Source organism: Saccopteryx bilineata, chromosome 4 (assembly GCF_036850765.1).
Source record: "Saccopteryx bilineata isolate mSacBil1 chromosome 4, mSacBil1_pri_phased_curated, whole genome shotgun sequence".
NCBI lineage: Eukaryota > Metazoa > Chordata > Mammalia > Chiroptera > Emballonuridae > Saccopteryx > Saccopteryx bilineata.
In genome coordinates, this window is record NC_089493.1 from 26,780,841 (window position 1) to 26,801,384 (window position 20,544).

Sequence of the window (20,544 nt, forward strand, 5' to 3'; positions counted from 1 at the left end):
AGCCTCATTCCGCCGGTAGCACTAGATCCTGGTGCCCCGGGCACCTGGCTCCGGGCCGCCACGGGGTAAGCTGAGGGCTGGGCTCCCGCGGAGCGCGAGGGTCGGCGTCTGGAGCGCCCCTTCCACACAGTGCGGGACGAGCCCGCTGAGATCCACGCCGCCCTCGCCGCCAGCCCAGCCGGCTCCGTGCTTGGCCGCTCCCTGGGACCCCAGCCGGAGTCTTGTCCACGGTGGGCGGGGCGGGCCTGGAGCCCCGCCCCATTCACGGCCCTTGAAACCCAGTCGCCGGCAAGCTCCAGTCCCAGAAGGGAGCAGCTGTCTGAGCAGGAAGCCGCATCCCCACTGGTCAGCCGGGGGAAGACCTGGGGTCGCGCTGGGAGCCCAACGGACCTTCTCCAGGGACCCGCCTGCTTCACACCACCCCGCCCGCCGGGCGCTTCGCATCAGGTTCCCCAGCCACAGACTTACCTGAGGGCTCCTGAATCCTCAGGGCTTCCAGAGGATGCTCGGGCCACCAGCGGGGGCCTCGGGGCAATAGTAAGGGCGGCATCCAGCACCTCACTCAGCTCCTCTCCTCCTGTGCCAGGGACTGCCCCAGGGGGATGAGCATGGTGATCGGAGCCCCCTACCTTGGGACATCTGAGAAGATGCTTGCCATGAGGCTCTTCACTTGCTTCCTTCAGCTCATGCCTGGGCTGGCGCTGCCTGCTGTGTCCCCCCAGGTAAGACCCACCCCCCACATGCCGTCCTGGCTCCCCAGATCTTCCCAACCCCAGCGCTCAGAGCAGGGAGCTCAGAAATCACAGACCCGAACAGGAGCGGCACCTCCAAGGATGTACACACATTTCCCGGGAGTCAGGCTGGACCACAGTTGTCTGGGAGGAGACCTCAGTCTGGGCTGTCCCAGACTTCAGCTCTGGGGTCTGTCTTGGTGGGGGCAGGGAAGCCACAGGGAAGAGAGGGAGGTTTCCTGTCTGGCCCCTGGAGCCGTAGTGGCTTTGCTAAAAGCATCTTTCCACTAATCCCAAGCTGGTCCCTGGCCTGTGGTCAGGGTCGAGGCCTGTGACCAGGCAGACGCCCCCAGGACCTCTGACCTGGTCTGGTGGAGCGGAAGCCAGCAGAAGAGGCCATTGGTGGAGAGGCTGGGCCCTGCCCCCGTCAGGGCCCCGGTTGAGCCCAAGGCTTTAGGGTGGGCTGGGGACAAGACAAGAGGTCCTGCTGTGCTGTCTCTCCCTGGTGGGCAGTCGGAGGTCCTGAATGCAGGGCCTGGGGAAGTGAGCAGGGCCCTTTTCCCAGGAGCCAGGGGAGTCTGGCCAGGAGCCAACTTGGGCAGTGAAATCCTGACAAAGCCAATGAGCTGCCTTCCCACTGCGCTGTCCCACTGCCGTGGGAGTCCCCAGCCCCAGCCCAGGAGAGGGTGGGCTAGACAGTCCCCCGGGGCAAAAGAGCCTCACCACCAGCCACCCGCTTGCCAGCTGCAGGGCTGGCCAGAGGTGTAATATTACCAGCAGCACCAGTCCGTGGCGCCACCCTCTTCAGCCCCTCAGCTCCCACCAGCTTGCTTCAGCCCCCCGGCCCCCACCAAGCGATTGCCTCTCTGGGGCTCTGGCACCCAGCCAAAGTGGGTTGCATAGGGCCCAGCAGGGCTAGCTTGAAGACTGGATAGGAGGAAGACCCGGAAGGATTGCAAGATCTTCGGGACACAGAAAGCAAAGCATCTCTAAAAGCCTCCAGACTCCCACCCTTTCCAAATGAGGAAACTGAGGCCAGAGTGAGGACTGGGACCTGCCCAGAGTCCAGAGAGGTCTTAGTTGAACCAAAGAGAGACAGCCCCGAGACAGGGCAAAGGGAGTGTGTGGTCGGTGGGGGGGGAGCTCAGAAGGGCCTCTATACTCTTGCCAGTCCACTCGGTCCTAGAGCACAGAGGCCCGTGGAGGCCCCCTCATCTCTGCATCTTTCTTTCCGCAGCAATTGGCCGTGTCTGCTGAGAACAACTCATCATCAGAGGTGGAAGGTAAGCAGGCTGACTGGTGTGTGTGCTCAGGAAGCCCTCTCTCCCACGCCTCTGCAGAGGATGGGAAGGGATTGGCATGAAGGGTGGATACAGGATGATATCAAGTGCAGGCTGGCTGATGCCCTGGCTGACAAAGTTGGCAGGGCTAGAAAAATCCCCCCATTGTGACCCAGAGGCCTAGAGATTCTTGAGCCAAGGTCACCCAGAGAGCAGGGCTGGGGCCAGTATACTCGGTTGGTCTAGTTGGTTCGGAGCCCCTTCCCAGCATGATGTCAGGGGGCAGATGAGGTCTTGGAGGGCAATGTGGGCAGTGAGTGCCAAGGACTAGACTGGTGGTCTGGGAGCTGGGTGGGTACAGTGGGCAAGCAATCAAGAGAATCAGGGGGAGAAGGGACCTTCCCAGCAGCCAGCTCTTCCCAGCAGCCAGGCCTCTCCATTGATTACAAACAGACAGAACATGAGTCGCGCCCTCCATGGCCCCTCCACTCCCTACCCTGGAGTTGCATCAGGAGGGAGTCTTCAAAGGCTAGATGGTTGCCAAAGAGACATACGTGCAGAAGGCAGGATGCTCATGCCAGGCCCCCTGCCTTGCTCCTCCCTCTCTGCCTCTCCAAGACGTGCAGCGAGGCCACACACCATTTCGGAGGCTTCCCACAGCGCTGTGGAAGAGGAAGCGTGCAGGGACATGCACACGCACACGTGTGATAGCCAATTTGAGCTGGGAACACACTCTCTCTCTGCTGACCTGCCTGTTCAGTCGCCGGTCTCTCTTGGGTCTGGCCATGCTTTCATGCCTGAATCCCAGGTCCTTTGGATGTCGAGAAGATGGGGAAGGTAGCAGTAGCCCCTGATTTCATTGATACGCTCTCCCTCCCCTTCCTGCGCCCTCTGAAACTGACCCGATATTATCCTCTCTGAGATTTGGGGAGGGATCCATCGCCTCCGCAACCCCATGTCCTTTTTGATGCTTTTAGTGTATTTCAGGCAGCAGTTACTAAAGAAATCTGAGCCTCAGTTTCCATACCTGTAAATGAGAACAGTAAACTATATAATATCTAAGGTTTTTTTTCTAAGATTGTAGGATTCTCTGACTGCATGGAGGGGACACAGAAATATATATTTCCCAGGGACAGGGCTGAAGAGGCTTGGAAGTGTCCATTCATTAGGGCAGCTAACCTGTCATCCTGATCAATATGGGAGCCTCTTTTGTAGCCAGGGAAAGTCCCATGGGCTTTGGACTTTAGTTGTCAAAATCTAAAAATTCCATCCCCTCCCGCTAACACCTGACAAAAACAGCATGGTCTGTACTTTGCAGCCAGGGATGTTAATCTTTTCTACTACTATTATGATAATACTGTTGGCCCTTTACTCTAAATCGGTGCTGACCATGGGCTGTGAACCAGGAAGGCCCTCGATTCTCCAGATTTCATAGATGAAGAACCGGCGGCTCACAGAGGTCCTTGGAGTTACCTAAAGCCTCGGACACTCCTCAGTATCCACGGCTCATGGCTGAGCAGGCGTGAGCAGAGTGTACCTTGCAGCAGGCTGGCTGTGTGCCCCGCCAGTGACTATGGAGAGGACACTTGCTGGGCTTTGGCTGGTGGCCAGCAGTTCTGCTCAGCCCTGTGGCCTCCCGGTGGCCTACCCAGGAGCTTGCTCTCAGGATTAAACATTTGCCTCCTTGGGTCTCTTCCATCCTGGGTGGTAGGCAGCTGGAGCCAGATAAGAGGCTCACGCACGGGGCTGTTGAGAGCTGAGAGCCTGCTCAGAACCCTGGGAGCAGCCTTTGCGGGACAGCCTTGCCCTGGCGGGGGGCTCGACTGGGCCACAGCCTGCCGCTCCTCTCCCCCCACCCCTGCCTCCGCAGCAGGTCTGGGGCCAGAGGAAGTGCTCTCAGGAGCAGCTGAACAGAGCTCTTTCCTGAAGGCCTCAGCCCACATCTGGGAGTGGTCAACGGCCCCTTATCCAGCCCGCCCCTCGTTTCTCCCACACACCCAGACAGCCAACACCAGGGACGAACTGCCCCTTTGCCTTTGGCTGCCAGGTAAACCAGGCCAGCTCACCTCCTTCTCGGCTTTTCCGCAACACGATCTGGCCATGTGGTCCAGACAGTGGTGGATTTCAGGGCCCAGCAGTCTGAGCCCTGTTGATGCAGCCTGTGTGGTGGGCTTTGGGGGTGAGGAAAGGAAATCCCTTCTGTTGCCGCCAAGGCTCAGCTGGCTCTGCTTAACTTGGCTGTGGCCTCAACGGCCCAGCTGGATGGAAGTCTGCTCGCATAGACTGGCAGGGGGCTGGGGTGCCCCTTCTCTGCTGCTGTCCTGGGGAGGATCCTGAGCCTGCTATGGCACTTTGTCGGCTGGCTAGTCCTCTGCTATTATTTATGTTTTCCAAAGTGGAGATGAAATGTTTAGAGTTACATAGCGCTCATGAAGATTTTAAACTAAACAAGCATTCATGGAGTTGCGATAGGGAGGTGCCCCTCTGACCTTGCCCTGCAGAGGCCGGCTTCCCTGAGGCTTTGGGGCTACTTATGGGGTGAGGGGTTTGTTTCCCCCAGAGGGCCCTGCGAGAGGTCCCAGTGGCCTGCAGAGGTGGGATCAGGGGAGGTGTCTGGTTTTCCTCCCATCCCTGGGCCCAGCCTGAGTGCCCCCTAAGCAGACAAAGAGGCATGGAGCAGCAGACGCCCAGATAAGCGTGGTTTATTGCCTCTGTGGCCTCCTCGGCCAGCTCCACGTGGACACACCGCCTCTTGGGTATTTTCCACCAGCTTGTCGCCTTTCCCCAGGGCCTCTGCTAGGGCTGAAGTTTATTTTCCCTCTGAGATTACCCTGAGACTCGCATCTTCATAAGCTCAGCGGAATGGACTTCGTCCCCTTCTGCTTCCTAGAAAGGGCTGTGGAAGGAGGTGAGGAGCTGCTGGGAGAACCATTGCTCTAGGGTAGGAGCATCAGGGTCCCCAGGTACCCAGCTCCCATGTCCTCTCCCACCAGCTGACAACAGCCATCATGTGTAGAGCAGGATGACCCAGCACCCATGGTCTCAAGGCTGGACTGGGTTGTGTGCACAGAGTCACGGACTGTCCGTCAGAGCTGGGAGAGATCTTAGCAGCCATCTATTGCCTACCCCCTTCTTTTTCCCTGGCTGAGGAAACAGGCCCAGAAAAGTTAAGTGACTTTCCCAAGGTCACACAGCCGTGTAGGGCTAGGACTAGAAACCAGGTCTCCTGGTTCTGGCTACTCACTTTCTGTGAGCCTCTATTTGGGGCCTTCTCCTTAAAGAGCAGCATCTTTTTTTTTCTTTCTTTCTTTTTTTTTTTTTATAGAGACAGAGAATCAGAGAGAGGGATAGACAGGAACAGACAGGAATGGAGAGATGAGAAGCATCAATCATTAGTTTTTCTTTTGTGCATTGCGACACCTTAGTTGTTCACTGATTGCTTTCTCATATGTGCCTTGACCACGGGCCTTCAGCAGACCGAGTAACCCCTTGCTCGAGCCAGCGACCTTGGGTCCAAGCTGGTGAGCTTTTGCTCAAACCAGATGAGCCCGCACTCAAGCTGGCGACCTTGGTGTCTCAACCCGGGTCCTTTCACATCTCTATCCACTGCACCACTGCCTGGTCAGGCAAAGAGCAGCATCTTTTAAGAGATTCTAGTTTGGCCCCCCAAAACTCCTGCTCATGACCACAGAGACATGGAGGTGGAGGATGTCCCTGATACTCTTCAGTGAACTATTATCTAACCAATCAGTAATTACTTAGCCTGTGTTTACTGGTGCTTGGGTCCCTGTCCTCACGGAGACTTGACTTGGCTTTAAAGGAGATACAAACCACCAGTGACAGATAAGGCAAGCCTGTGGGGCTTAGTATGCTCAAAGAAGTATCTGTTCATAATAGAAAAGTTGGAGAAGGCTTTGGAGAGGAGGCAGAGATGGGCCTTGAGAAATGAGTGGTAGGCTTTATTTGGTTAGCAATGAGAAGGGGGGCAAAGTATAACCCAAAGGTGGGAATTATGGTGATGTGGCTGGTTTGGTTCAAGGGCTGGTCCCAGTAAAATAAAGAGTGGGTATAGGGAAGCTGCTGGCTGCAGTCTGGGCTGCCTGGCAGAGGAGCTGGCCCAGAGTGGGGCAGGGAATAAGGACAAGAATGAAGGCTAACCCTCCCCGCAGGGATATGCAAGCCAGTCTTGCAGAATTCACAGAACTCCTTTCTACAAACTCTCCCAAGACAGAGGAAACAGCAGGTCGGGTCTGAGAAAGACCCAGTGGGCCCGGGGAGCTGCCAGGGCATGCCTCCTGGAGCCCCAAGGGCACCAAAGCAGGTGTGGGTGCCTGAGCTGAGAATACAGCCGAGAGCTCAGGACCCCGAGGAACTCCATGCCACTGGGATCACATCCCTTCAGAGCAGAGGAGGCTCAGATAGGCTGAGGGCTTCCTGGTGGAAGAGGTGTGGGATATACCCAGAAGGCTCTGCGAGGCCTGAGGAGCCAGCACCGGGGCTTTGAGGAGCAGGCCTCTCCTGAGCTGACCCAGCTGACTGTGCCCCCTTCTAGTGGTGCCCTTCTCGGAAGTGTGGACCCGCAGCTACTGCCGGGTGCTGGATAAACTGGTGAACGTCGTGTCGGAGTACCCGGAGGAGACGCAGTACATATTCAACCCGTCCTGCGTCTCCCTGCTGCGCTGCTCCGGCTGCTGCGGCGACGAGTCCCTACACTGCATGCCGGTGGAGACATACAATGTCACCATGCAGGTAGGGAGGGTCTCCTCCTCGTGTCCCACTGCCCCGCTGTCCACAGCCTAGTCAGAGGGCCACAGAACCTGCCCGCCTGCCGGGACCTGCAGAGGCAAGGAGGGCAGGCCGGGGCTGCAGCACTGCCGCTGACTCCCAGGCCTGGGCCCCTCCCACCCAGCACAGTGCTACTCCTTCTTGAGCCTGTGCCCCAACCTGAAGCCCACTCACCTCCTTATCAGCCGTCCCAGGCTCCAGCTTAGGCTTATTCCAGGAAGACCCAGGACATCTGGTTGAGGTTGGTAAAGATTCTGATCTGCTCAGACTCAAGAAGTCCCTGTTTCTACCAGGAGCATTTGGTGCCCTGAGTCTTGCGCATGCGCGCGTGGGCGTGCGCGAGCGGGCACCCACACACCCACACACCCACACTCACAGTGGTTTGTGGAGCACATACTGAACAATGCCAAGCACTGTGCTGGACACATCATGAGTGCTTCCTCAGCATTCAGTCCTTCAAGGCAAGTGTCATTCCCACTTCACAGATAGGAACCTGAAGTTCAGAGAGGTTATTTCCCTTGCTTAGCAAGTGGCAGAGCCAATATTTCAACATAACATCTCTGACTCCAGAGCATGGGCCCGCTACCTACACTGTCACCGTGCTGGTGGCTGTGGGTAGGGAAGGACAGGGGCCTCCCTCAGATTCTCATGCAGGTGGGAAGGCTGTTTGCCCCACACTCAAAGCAAAAGGAGGGCATGTAGGTCAAAGGGAGGGGGGGCAACGTGGAGTCCAGCCCTACCCCCCAAATAGGGGGTGGAAAGAATGTTGGAAACCCACGGCCACCCTGCCCCTCAACCCAGGCATCCAACCTTTCTCTCCCCGCAGATCCTAAGGATCCATTCTGTGGAGCGGCCCTCCTACGTGGAGATGTCATTTACCCAGCACTCACGCTGTGAGTGCAGGTAGGTCCTCAGGGAGTGGCAGGGACAGGCCCCAAGTACTTGGCAGCTTCAGCCACGTGTCTGCCCATCCCTGCTGCAGGTCACACATCCTCCTGGCTGGGGGAGACCAGAGGAATCAGGGACCAGAGGCAGCTGTAGTTTGTTCCCCCCCCCATCAGCCAGTGTTTGCCTGAGAGGTGGTCCCAGTAATCGGAGCACGGCTGCCGAGGAGCCATAGGGACAAAGGAAACCTGGGTTGTCCCCCCCAGACTTGCAGGGGCTCAGGACACACCATCCCCTGGCTGAGATGAGAGGCAGCTTTCACAGCCTGGGAAGAGATACCTGGGGCAAGGAAATTTGAAGCCTGGGCTTAGTTGTGGGCCAGGCTGGTGGCTGTGGAAGGAGACAACTGGGCAGAGGAAGGACAAGCCACGGCAGGGAGGAAGGGGCAGACGGAAGGAGGCATGGGGGTTTCTGTGAAATTGCACCCTTATCAAGTAGAGAGTCTGAGCAGCCCATTCCCGGGGCTCTGAACGGTAGTGTCACTAGGAGGAGCAGGCCTGACACTGCCTCTAGGCCCAGGGAAGAGAGAAGTGGCTTGAGGGGCTGTCTTGGTGCCCATGGGCCATGGATGAGGCACCAAACAAGAGGTCTTGAGCCCTATTCTGGGGTGAGAAGAAGGAGGACGCCACAATTTTTTGTGCCTCAGTGTTTTCTCATTCAATGTTCAAATGTTCTTAGTCTGATTGAAACGAGAATTAATTGAGCACCTATTGTATGCCAGGCACAGTCTTAGATGCTTAGGATAGAGTGGTGAGCAAGACAGACAAAGTCCCTGTTCTCATAACAACCCTGGGAATTAGGCACTATTGTCAGCCCCACTTTATGGATGAGGAAATTGAGGCTCGGGATGGTTACAGGATTAGCCACAGTTTATGAGTGAACCCCAACCTGTCTGCCCCCTAAACCTCCCCTTTTTCATGCTACCTCTCATGGCCATCCTCCAAGAGACCCAGCGCTTCCCTGGGCTTGGCCCTGCTTGGTTCCCAGGGCTCTGGCCACCCCCCTTGGACTTGAGCCCAGGCTCTAGGCCCTCTTCACTATCAAGGACCACTGTCGGGGACCCTGCCTCAATCCATTTCCTCCCATCCCTCCAGCCAGGGTTAGCCAAACCATAATAGTTTAGTTATGATCCCTCCCAGGCACGGTGCTCGGAGGTGACCTTTCACGTTTCATGTCACCTTTGCCCTCACAGCCACTCTGTTGGGGCAGGCCGATGAGGACACCGAGGCTCCAGGAGTGTCTCTGACCTGTCCAAGATGGCAGAGACGTGACCAGGCAGTCCAAGAGGCCCTGGTTCCCCGTCTTGGCTCCCAAGGGAAACCTCCAGCCTAGGGCAGCATTCCCTGGCCACACTGCCCCATGCCCCCACCCCTGTTCACAGGGAAGACTGGAGCCCTTTCCCTGTCCAACAGGCTGATCAACAGGGATACCTTTCTACTCGCTTCTAGGCCAACAGCCACAGCTCTGGAGGTAGAGCCAGGGCATGCCTGGTGACTACGGGGCTGTGCTTACCTCCCCTCACCCCACCCCTCACCCCCTCCTGCTGCTGTTGCCTGCAGCCTCACGCATCCCCGAGCGGGGGTGGCAGCCATGTCCTGACAGGCAGCCTTAGCTGGTAGTAGCCATCCTCCACTCTCCGCTCCATGGCCTCATTCACTGCCCTTGAGGAAACTGAGTGCACCCTGGAACGAAGGACAGGAACAAGAGAAGAAGTAAACAGAGAAGGCAGAAAAGAACAGGCTTACAAATCCCCAGATTTGTTGCCAAGAAGCTGAGAAGTGCAGAAGGTTATGGAAAGGGGCCCCTAGGGGAAATTTGTATCTTTCTTGGTAGGGTCACCAGAGTCTAGAGTGGGAGCTGAAGCCCAGAGGCCTCTGGCCATCGCTCCCTCACTAGCTCCATGCTACCCCCTAGTGGCTTCAGCACCAACTGCAGGACCAGGACCACAAATGTCTTAGCGGAGGTGTGGGGGTCGCAGGGAGTCCCCACTTACCACTCTCCTGATTCTCTGCTGCCCTTCTCTGTTTCCCCAGGCCCGTTTGGGAGAAGGTGAAGCCAGAAAGGTAAGTGACCTGGCTCGGGCTCCAGACGATTTTCAGGCCCGCCAGCCCCTGTCCTAGCATGGGAACTCCCCAGCTACTCTGTCCTGAAGCTTTTGGCTTATTGCAGGAGGAGACCGAAGGGCAGTGGGAAGAGGAGGAAGGTGAAGAAGAGATCCACAGACTGCCACCTGTGAGTGTGCTGGGGGACCCAGGGGTGACAAGGAGGCCGGGCCAGAGGGGATCCCCACCAGCAGGGGTTAGTGGTCGGAAGGACCTCAGAGCAGTCTTGGGCTAGAGCAGGGAGCTGCATTCCTAGAGAGTCTAGGGCCCAGGAAGCATCATTGGACCTTGGTTCTTGTCCTGAGACTTCTGGCCATCTCTCCCTCACTAGCGCCACGCAGCGAGTCTCTGCGTGTCCTTGAGCAAGTCACGTCACTTCTCTGAGCCGAGTTTTTCTGCCTGTGTAAAATGAGGGGTCAGGGCCCACCAAGCATTTAGTCGTTCTAGAAACACAGGTATACCAGTAAACAAACCAACGAGATTCTTGCTCTGAAGTGCTCACCTTCTAGTGATAAAAAGCTCAGCCGCTGAAAACGTATCGAGGGCTACTTCTGAGAGGCCGTGGGGAAGGAGCAACCACCCACTGCTCCCAGGCCTGTATTTCTGTCCCCAGGGTCTTGGAGCCCACTAGCGTCCTATTTCCCTCACAACGTTACCTGTCCATCTTGGCTTCACACCCGGAGGCCCAGGTTGGAGTCCAGGCCTGAGTGTGGCTGGGAAAGAAGGATTAGAGAAGGGTAAACCCAAATCTTAGAGAGTAAATAGTAAAAATAAAAGATTTTACATCTATAGTAACTCAGTTACACTGCAGTTTCTCCCAGCACCGAGACTCCAGGAAATCATTTCGTGGCATGGGACTGGAGCTGACCCAAGTCTTACCCCATGGGTCTGCTCTCCACGAGCAGAGACTTGCACCCCACTCCGCGAAGACAGGGATTCTGGGGAAGCTGGTCTCCCAAAGGCATGTGGCGCCCGTTCCTCCCCTGGGCCCGAGCAGGAGATTGGGGGAGGAACAGGCAGCGTAGTGATGCAGGGCCCCCAACCCCAGCCAGGCAGGCCCCGACAGAGAGCACCCCGTTCTTCTGTCTGTCAGGGCAGCAGTCTTCAAACGTGTTGTTCAGGAATATCCTGAAAGAATTTCAAAAACCCACATGCTCCTTTGCTCATTTTTTTTTTTTTTTTTTTTTTTTTTCCATTTTTCTGAAGCTGGAAACAGGGAGAGACAGTCAGACAGACTCCCGCATGCGCCCGACCGGGATCCACCCGGCACGCCCACCAGGGGCGACGCTCTGCCCACCAGGGGGCGATGCTCTGCCCATCCTGGGCGTCGCCATGTTGCGACCAGAGCCACTCTAGCGCCTGAGGCAGAGGCCACAGAGCCATGTCCAGCGCCCGGGCCATCTCTGCTCCAATGGAGCCTTGGCTGCGGGAGGGGAAGAGAGAGACAGAGAGGAAAGCGCGGCGGAGGGGTGGAGAAGCAAATGGGCGCTTCTCCTATGTGCCCTGGCCGGGAATCGAACCCGGGTCCTCCGCACGCTAGGCCGACGCTCTACCGCTGAGCCAACCGGCCAGGGCTCCTTTGCTCATTTTTAAATTAACATTGAACTTTTCCATCCAGGTTATAGGTAGTTGCATAGCTATTATTTCTGGCATGTTACAAATATTAATGTTTTCATATAAAGCCACTCAGTAATTCTTCAGATATATCCTATGGAATAAGGCATTCTAACTTTTTAAAAAGATTTTATTTATTGATTTTTAGAGAAGGTGGGGCGGGAAGCATCAACTCATAGTAGTTGCTTCTCGTATGTGCCTTGACCAGGCAAGCCCTGGGTTTCGAACTGGCGACCTCAGCGTTCTAGGTTGATGTGCCATCCACTGCGCCATCACAGGTCAGGCAGGAATTCTGATTTAATGTCACCATCCACTTTAAAAAGAAATGAGCAGCAACAAAAAATATAAATATGAACACTGTTCTTTAATTAGTAGTTGCATATTTGCGTTGGTTTTCTTTCCTTGAATTTATATTTTAATTTCACCTCTCCCACAGAATTTCAGCCTAATGTACTTTTCTTTAATGTTGAAGATTTTCTATATCACTTTGTCATATGTATCTGCTACAACAGCATATATATGTTTGAATTAATTTACATTTCCTGTAAACATAAACTCTAAATTAAATTTTCTCCTGGAACGAATGATCACAATAATTACTAGTAGTACCAATTGATCAAAAACAGTACATGTGCATTATATTTTAATAAATGTTAAACGTAAAAGTACAGCCCTGGCTGGATAACTCAGTTGGTTAGAGCATCATCTCAAAGTACAGAGGTTGCCAGTTCAATTCTTTGTCAAGGCGCATATAGGAACAGCTCGATGTTCCTGTCTCTCCCTTCCTCTCATTAAAATGAACACATAAAAATTAAAAAAGAAAACATAAATGTACAATCAATCTCATTAGGGATGCATCTCAGTGAAATGGATGTGACTACCTCTTTCAGTTAATGAGCCCGTCAACGAATGTGACCTGTCAGACAGAGACAGCATTCAGCATTAATTCCATTCCTGGTCACCATTTTTTTATAGATAAAAAGGTTGCGAAACCATGCTCACATAAATTAGTAAGTGGGACTAGATGTCACTTAATCACTTGAACTTGATGACCTAAGAACCATTCAAATCTATGGAGAATATTTAAAAGTTTATTTGAGTCAAACTGATGATTGCCGGAAAGTAAAATCCCAACGGGTAGAGAAACTGCTCCAGAGATGGGCAGTTCTGCAGCTTATTTCATACATTGGAATCAAAGGAGGCGTGAGAAGGGTGAAATTCATTGGTCACTGATGAAGCGAGCGGGAGAAAGCAAAGCGGGGAAGTCTCCGAGACTGGATGAAAAAGGACAACAGAGAGACGCATACTCCTTTTACACTGGAGGGTCCAGGATAGGCAGTAATCAGCTTGTACAGCACACGGAGATGCTGTGTGGGGAACAAGACACAGTGAGGGGCTGTGAGGTCTCCTGATCTGCTTCAAGGATGTGCCCTGAGGGGTCTGGAAAAGGAGATCACTCTGACCTTGTAAAGGTATGTTATCTTAGAAGCAGAAAGACATTAGGCTCACGTAAGGAAATCTTGACCTTTGTCAAGGAGGCTACAGGTCTAGGATGCAACTACCACCGCTGCCTGCTTCTAGTTAGGAATGTTTTTGTCCAGGTCATCCTATGTGACTACTTTCGGTCTCTTTGAGTTTGTGAAGCCCGCAAGGCTGGCCTCCTTGGAGCTTGTCCGATTTCGTATGTGGCCCCTCTGTCATCCACAAACTCTTTCCAAGTCATTTGCCAGAAATTACAAGGTGATCTGCTAACAAATATTACTTCTCATGACATATTAGCTGATAATTCGATTAAGTTGTTCTTCCATTGTGTTGAAAGCAGAGACTTGGAAACCCTCTGACTTGCAAAAGCCTTGATTGCCTAGTCCTTTGTCATGTTTCCTTTCTCAGCACCTACCCCGATATTTCAAGGTGTCCCCTGAATAATTTTGCCTTGGGTCAAAGGATTGGCACAGCCTTCGGGAAGGGCGGGCTGCTCCCAGGGAGAAAGGCAGTTGTGAACTCTCAAGGTGGTGGGGCAGCGGGCCTCAGGCCGGCAGTTTTCCGGTGCAGAACTGAAACCGATTTCTTTACAACCATCGGCACTCACATACATCCTGGACAATTTTCATGTACATCTGGGTTCCTGTACCCTCATTTGAAGACTGCTGTCCCAGAGTCACATTAGTATACAGAGCCAGACTGAGTTCATGTCACTGACTAGCTGTGTGACTTTGGGCAACTTTCTTAACCTCTCTGAGCCTCAGTTTCCTTATCTGCAAAAGGATGATAATAACAGTGCCTTCCTCACGAGATACTGTTAAGGATAAATGATAGAGTGCTTAGAGCAGGGCTGGGCACCTGGGTGCGTGCTTGGTGAAGGGCAGCTCCTAGCTTCTTTGGCTGTGGTGCAAGCAGAGATCCAGGCATGCTGTAATCGCCCCCTGCTCCCTGTCCCAGCTTCCCCTTGGGCTTGTTCCCCCTCCCTTAGGAGGGACCCTGTCCTCCACAGCGTGTTGATACGTGCTTTCTGTGTTTGGTTTCTGGCAGGTGTGGTGATACTGGCCCGCAGAGGTAACCAGCCCCTCGAAGGAGAGAGACCCACACCTGGCTCCTGTATTTATTACTCTCACACTCAGTTACCTCCCTGCTGGCACCTGCCCCTATTTATTAGCCAATTGTATCCCTGCTGAACGACTCGCTCCCTCCAAGGTGAGGGCCAGCGAGGTACAGGACCCTCAGGAATTCAGTGCCTTAAGAAGAACGTGAGAGAAAGAAGGCAGCCACGGACCACGTGTGCTTCAGCTTGGGAAGGAGCAAGACCTGGCTTTGCCAGGGGCAAGCCAGGCCCCAGAGGCCCCAGGGGTCTCCAAGGGGCTGGAGAGGGAAGAAGAGAAGAGGGGGACCCACTCCCTGGCCCTGGGCCTTGGTCTCTGCATGGACAAGCAGCCTTTGCTTTGGAAGCTCCTGGCCGGGATAGGGGTGAGGAGCTCGCTCTGGCTGCCATGGCCCCCGCTGGACGGGAAGGCAGGCAGGAGGTGGAAGGGCCCTGTGGCTTCCTCCTCCCCCTGGCAGCGGCTCTGCACCCTGGAGAACAGTGGTTGCCTGGGCCTTTGTCACTCCTAGTCCCTCATGGTTTCTCTTCACATCTTGCCGCTGCTTGTGCTGGGACGTTGTTCTTTATGGCCAAAGAAGGCTTCACCATTCTGCCCCTCTCAGGGACACAGGCAAAGAGTGGGCCCCAGGCTGGACGTGGAGCAAGCTGCCCTGTGTAGCTGTCTGACTGCCAAGCCAGATTCTCTTGAATAAAGTTATCCTAGTCTGGAAACAGTTTGTCTGAGGATGTGTGTTTGTGGAGCAGTGGACAACAGCAGAAGACAGAAGCCGGGCAGAAAAAGGGACCATGGGCCCCCAGGTGGCCCTCGGGGGGCCTCCAGCCTTTCCCACAGCTTCCCGGGGTGTCTTCCTCCTAGCTGCTTTAGGCAAAAACCCTGAGGGCCAGGCCTGGCCTGCGCAGGTGGCGCAGTGGATAGAGTGTCAACCTGGAATGCTGAGGTGGCTAGTTCGAAACCCTGGGCTTCCCTGGTCAAGGCATATATGGGAGTTGATGCTTCCTGCTCCTCCCCCTTCTCTCTCCTCTCACTCTCTCCCCTCTCTAAAATGAATAAAAAATAAAAAACAGACATACAAAAACCCCTGAGGTCCGCTCTTTCCATAACAATGGGTTCCCAAGATGTAGTCTTGGCCCGTGTTGGGGGACCCTGGCCCCAGTCACCCCTTAACACTCTCAAATTCGAGAGCACATTTCCTTTCCCCTCCCCTCAGGGCCACTCACAGCCAGCCCAGAGCCTGGCCCTCCAGACCCTGAGTGAGAGGGGGCGCCCAGGCTCCTCAGGTCCGGCTCCCCAGGGGACTGAACTGCCCCCTCCAACCTGCTCAGGGCTGCTGAGTGAGGGGTCCGCAGATTCTGCCCGATCTTCTCTTCCCTTTACCTCCCATCTTCCTCTGCCTTTCTCCTGAAGGCCTTGGCGTGAAACGAAAAAATGGCTTGAAAATATTTTTTCAGTCCAAACCACATGCTCCAGACTCCCATCTATCCCTAGCCAGAAAGGTGCGCAGTTTTATTGTTGTGGGAAGGGAAGTTCCTCATTCTCTCTCTCCTTGTAGGCTACTCAGGACAAACCCACAGGGGCCCAGGGACGGGCCCACCTCGGGCTTTGGAGGGAAGCTGTGGGCAGTCCAGTGGGGTGGGGTAGCTTGGCCCTGCTTACGTAGCTTCCCCTGGCAGTCTGTTCCCCGAGGCCTGGGCTCCCTGAAGGACTCCGCTCAGAATGTGCTTCTGGCTGGTGATTACAGGAGGCTGTGGGCCAGCCCCAGGGGACATGCTGCACAGAAGAACTGCACTTTCTCTCCTGCTTCTCCCTTCTCGGGCTGCAGCCACTTTGAGCCAATGCCCCCGATGGACTGACAGCTGAGAAGAGCACCCTGCCCTTTGGCCAGGCCCTGGCTTAGCCCCAGGGATCCCAGCTCAGTTCCTGCAGCATCTCCAAGGCTCTCAGCCTCACACATCACCCACACGGAGGTCAGTCAGTCTCTCTACCTGGGCCATAGTCGTCTGTAGAGAACTAAACGAAGACCAGTGGAGCTCGTGGAGATCAGAAGAAAACCCTGCCTGGAGCCGGGAGCAGCGGGGATGAGTAGGAAAGGAACCGACTGCTCCATTTGACCATACGGTCAGTCTTCTCAGATCAGTTAGGTCCTAAAGGGCCCTTTTCGGCCCTGGCCGGTTGGCTCAGCGGTGGAGCGTCGGCCTGGCTGCGGGGGACCGGGGTTCGATTCCCGGCCAGGGCACATAGGAGAAGCGCCCATTTGCTTCTCCACCCCCCCCCCCACTCCTTCCCCTGTCTCTCTCTTCCCCTCCCGCAGCCAAGGCTCCATTGGAGCAAGGATGGCCCGAGCGCTGGGGGGTGGCTCCTTGGCCTCTGCCCCAGGCGCTAGAGTGGCTCTCGTCGTGGCAGAGCGATGCCCCTCGTCGTGGCAGAGCGATGCCCCTCATCGCCCCCCTGGTGGGCGGAGCTTCGCCCCTGGTGGGCGTGCCATCCCACCGGGCATGCCGGTGGGGTGCATGCGGGAGTCTGTCTGACTGTCTCTCCCCGTTTCCAGCTTCAGAAAAATACACACACACACACACAAAAAGACTAAAGGGCCCTTTTCATTTGCTCCTTATGTATTTGGGGAGCGGCACTTATGCACCTGACACTGTCCTAGGCACCGAGGATCAGGTGGGGAATAAGACACCCAAAAATCTGCTCTCACAGATGCTGTATTTGAGTGGAGAGACAGACCCTAATCATGTGTTACAGGATATTAGGTGGACTTGACTGTTGCTCAAACTGGTAACTGGGCCTAGAACTAAGGGAAAAAGGGCCTTGAGTCCCCCATACTCTAAAAACAAAAGTGAAACAATTTGGGGCTGGACACATCTGCTGACAGAAATGATTAAGAGATGACTGAAGTCATTCTGCTAGGCCCAAACCTCACCCAGCTTCCCCGTAAGCACCCTCCATAAGCAGAAGACCAGGAAGGGAAGGGAGGGAGAGGGAGGTGAGGCCACTGGAGACCTGGGTTGCTGGTCTCGCCCCCTCCTCTCCCTGGAGCTGGATTTGCCCATGTACAGAGGTGGCTTAAGGTCAGTTGAGGCTCCGGCGCAGAAGAAAATATTGGGCCCCTTAAAAAAGAGATAGAGACAGGGAAAATAAAAATACATGTTAACCATATTTTGAAATAAATAACAAATATTATGTACTATTAATGTTAAAATTGCCCATGTGAAACCAAACTTGATGTCATTAAAAAAAGTGTGAAGTTGGGGTTTTGCGGGGCCCTTCAGAAGTTGGGACCGAGGGCGCGCACCCGGTACACCCGTTGTTAAACTCGCCTCTGCCCACGTACTACCTGAATGAGAACCGGGAGGGGGGAAATAGAGAACCGAAGAGTGACAGGGGAAAGGGAGAGGGGACACCTTGGGGCATCCAGCAGAAGTTTCCCACAGGTCAAGGGATCATGTGAAAAGTGAATGACTATGAGCATCATTGCCCATGTCATCCCAAAAGGGAGGCCTGCAGGTGAGGAGACCCATAGGCTACGGGTGCAGGGTGGGGGCGATTGCTGAGTGGGGGTATCGGATACAGTGCTGGGAAGGAAACACAGTAGGGAACAGTGCTGTGGGTAGCCTTGAGACGCACCACTAGCAGAGTTGGCACTGCCATAGCGGGAGAAGAAATGGCCACAGCGAAGAGGGACTTCTCCCAGTTTCTCCCTCCTGACCCTGTGTGAAAGAAAGAAGGAAGTACGGAGGAGTATAGCGGCAAACCACGCCCCTCTCCGCCCCCTTGAGCCAAATCCAGACCCTGTCCTGGGGAGAAAGAGGTGTTATATTTAAATTGGATGGATCAGCCTAATGTGTCTGGACCTTTAATAAATTAAAGTGACAGGAACATAAGAAGATCTGCCCAAAATGCTATTAAGAGACAAGAAAAGGAGAATCAGCATAGTTCATCTAAGAGCAATGATGAGAGGGAAGAAAAAAAAAATAACCGGTTTGTTTGTGCTTTCACTGTTTGCTCAATATGCGAGTTAAACATGTAAACGGAGAAATTAATAAGAAAATGTCATTGCCAGAATGTGGTTCTGGCACAGTAGATAAGGCCTTGAATTTTTTGACATTCCTCCTTCAAGAGGGAAGGTCTCTGTTTCCTCCCTTGGACTCTGAGTTGGCCCAAGTCTGCTTTGATCAATAGAGCATGGCAGAAGAGATCCTGCAATAGTTCCAAGTCTTTTCAAGAGAACTGGAAGCTTCTGCCATGGTCTCTTGGAACCCTGAGCTGCCATGTAAAAAGTTCAACTATTGTGAGGTCACCATGTTGGAAGGAATCCCAAACTAGCCATATAGCTGTGTGTGGGGAGAGAGACAGTTTCAGCCAACCTCGTTGTTCCAGGTTACTAGCCTTTACAGTCATCTCAGTGGAAGCCCCAGACCTTATGGAGCAGAGATAAGCTGTGCCTTATTTGGTTTCCTACACTGTAGAATCATGAGATATAATATACAATAATAACAATTGGCCTGACCAAGCGGTGGCGCAGTGGATAGAGCACTGGACGGAGATGCAGAGGACCCAGGTTTGAAAGCCCGAGGTCTTCGGCTTGAACGTGGGCTCATCTGGCTTGAGCGCGGGCTCACTAGCTTGAGTGTGGGTCACTAGTTTGAGTGTGGGATCGTAGACATGACCCCCTGGTCGCTGGCTTGAGCCTAAGGTCGCTGGCTTGAGCAAGGGGTCACTTGCTCTGCTGTAGCCCCCGCCCCTGCGGTGGTCAAGGCACATATGAGAAAGCAATCAATGAACAACTTTAAGGAGTCGCAACAAAGAATTGATGCGGAGGACCCGGGTTCGATTCCCGGCCAGGGCACATAGGAGAAGCGCCCATTTGCTTCTCCACCCCTCCGCCGCACTTTCCTCTCTGTCTCTCTCTTCCCCTCCCGCAGCCAAGGCTCCATTGGAGCAAAGATGGCCCGGGCGCTGGGCATGGCTCTGTGGCCTCTGCCTCAGGCGCTAGAGTGGCTCTGGTCGCAATATGGCGACACCCAGGATGGGCAGAGCATCACCCCCTGGGGGGCAGAGCACCGCCCCTGGTGGGCGTGCCGGGTGGATCCCGGTCCGGCGCATGCGGGAGTCTGTCTGACTGTCTCTCCCTGTTTCCAGCTTCAGAAAAAAAAAAAAAAAAAAAAAAAAGAATTGATGCTTCTCATCTCTCTCCCTTACTGTCTGTCTCTGTCCCTCTCTCTGTCCTTCTCTCTGTCTCTGTCCGTGGGCCATTTGGTACCGGTCCACAGAGAAAAAATAAATCTTACATTATTTCCGTTTTATTTATATTTAAGTCTGAACATGTTTTATTTTTTAAAAATGACCAGATTCCCTCTGTTACATCTGTCTAAGACTCACTCTTGACGCTTGTCTTGGTCACGTGACACATTTATCTGTCCCACCCTAAAGGCCTGTCCGTGAAGTTATTTTCTGACATTAAACCGGTCCGTGGTCCAAAAAAGGTTGGGGACCACTGCTCTAGACCAGGAGGTCATAGATGCCCTCTCTGTGGAGGTGACGTTTATGGTGAAGTTGGAAGGACAGGAAGAATTCATTCCAAAACAGAAGACAAGGGCACTCCAAATAGAAGACACCACTAATGCAAAAGCTTTAGAAGGGATCTCAGTATGGCTGGAGCGTGATGGGCAAGGGAGGAAGGGACATGAGATGTGATGGTAGAGGTAGGCAGGGGCCAGGTCATGGAGGGGTTTGCCGGGTTAGGAGTTTGAATTTTCTTATAATGTGGAGGGAAACCACTGGAGGGTTTCAAGCAAGGGAACGGAGTGATGTTACATATGTTTTGAAAGATCACTCTGCTTCCTATGTGGTGAATGGACCCTAGGGGCACAAGACTAGAAGAACAGATATCACTTACAAGGCTGTAGCAGATCCAGGCCACCAATTACAATGCCATGATCTGGGAGGAAGACCTGGAGATGGAGAGAAGTAGAGAGTTTGGTCCTAGTTTCCCTTGTGGTTACCCTGACCATTCATTCACTGATGAGCGTTTTTTCTTTTTTAGTCCACTAGGAGCAAGCAATCTGTAGTTGAAACGAGCGAACCAGCGAGAAGGGGAAAATATATTAGCATGTGGAAGTCTTCCCCGTTTCCTACTTCCTAAATAAAGTAGCATTCTTCAAGAAATAAGAATAAGAGAGAGGTCTTTGCTGAAGAGGCTAAGCTGATCTAAGAACTAAGAGAAAGAAGGTAAGCTGGAGAAAGGAAAGGAAAACCTCAAGGCGAGGTCTAGATAAAGATTTTTGTTGATTTAAAAGCTTCTGGCCCTGACCAGTAGCTCAGCTGGTTAGAGCAGTGGTTCTCAAACCTTTTGAAGTCGGGGCACATTTAAAATCCTACAAATAATTGTAGGCGCACTATATATAATACAAATTTCTGAGACATATAATAATTAAGTCAAATATTAAAGAAAAATTCTATAAAGTCCAAGCGTGCTTTTATGCTAATT

General features: G+C 53.8%; 1 protein-coding gene across 1 annotated transcript; it reads left to right on the top strand.

The window, feature by feature from the left end:
* Positions 1 to 325: 325 nt before the first annotated feature.
* PGF (placental growth factor) lies at positions 326 to 14,747 on the top strand. The gene is made up of 8 exons (XM_066274628.1): positions 326 to 447; positions 587 to 722; positions 1,969 to 2,014; positions 6,564 to 6,760; positions 7,623 to 7,699; positions 9,775 to 9,804; positions 9,911 to 9,973; positions 13,987 to 14,747. Exons 2-8 carry the CDS (start codon positions 603 to 605, stop codon positions 14,012 to 14,014), a joined length of 561 nt encoding a protein of 186 aa, XP_066130725.1. The 5' UTR covers positions 326 to 447; positions 587 to 602; the 3' UTR covers positions 14,015 to 14,747.
* Positions 14,748 to 20,544: the final 5,797 nt, after the last annotated feature.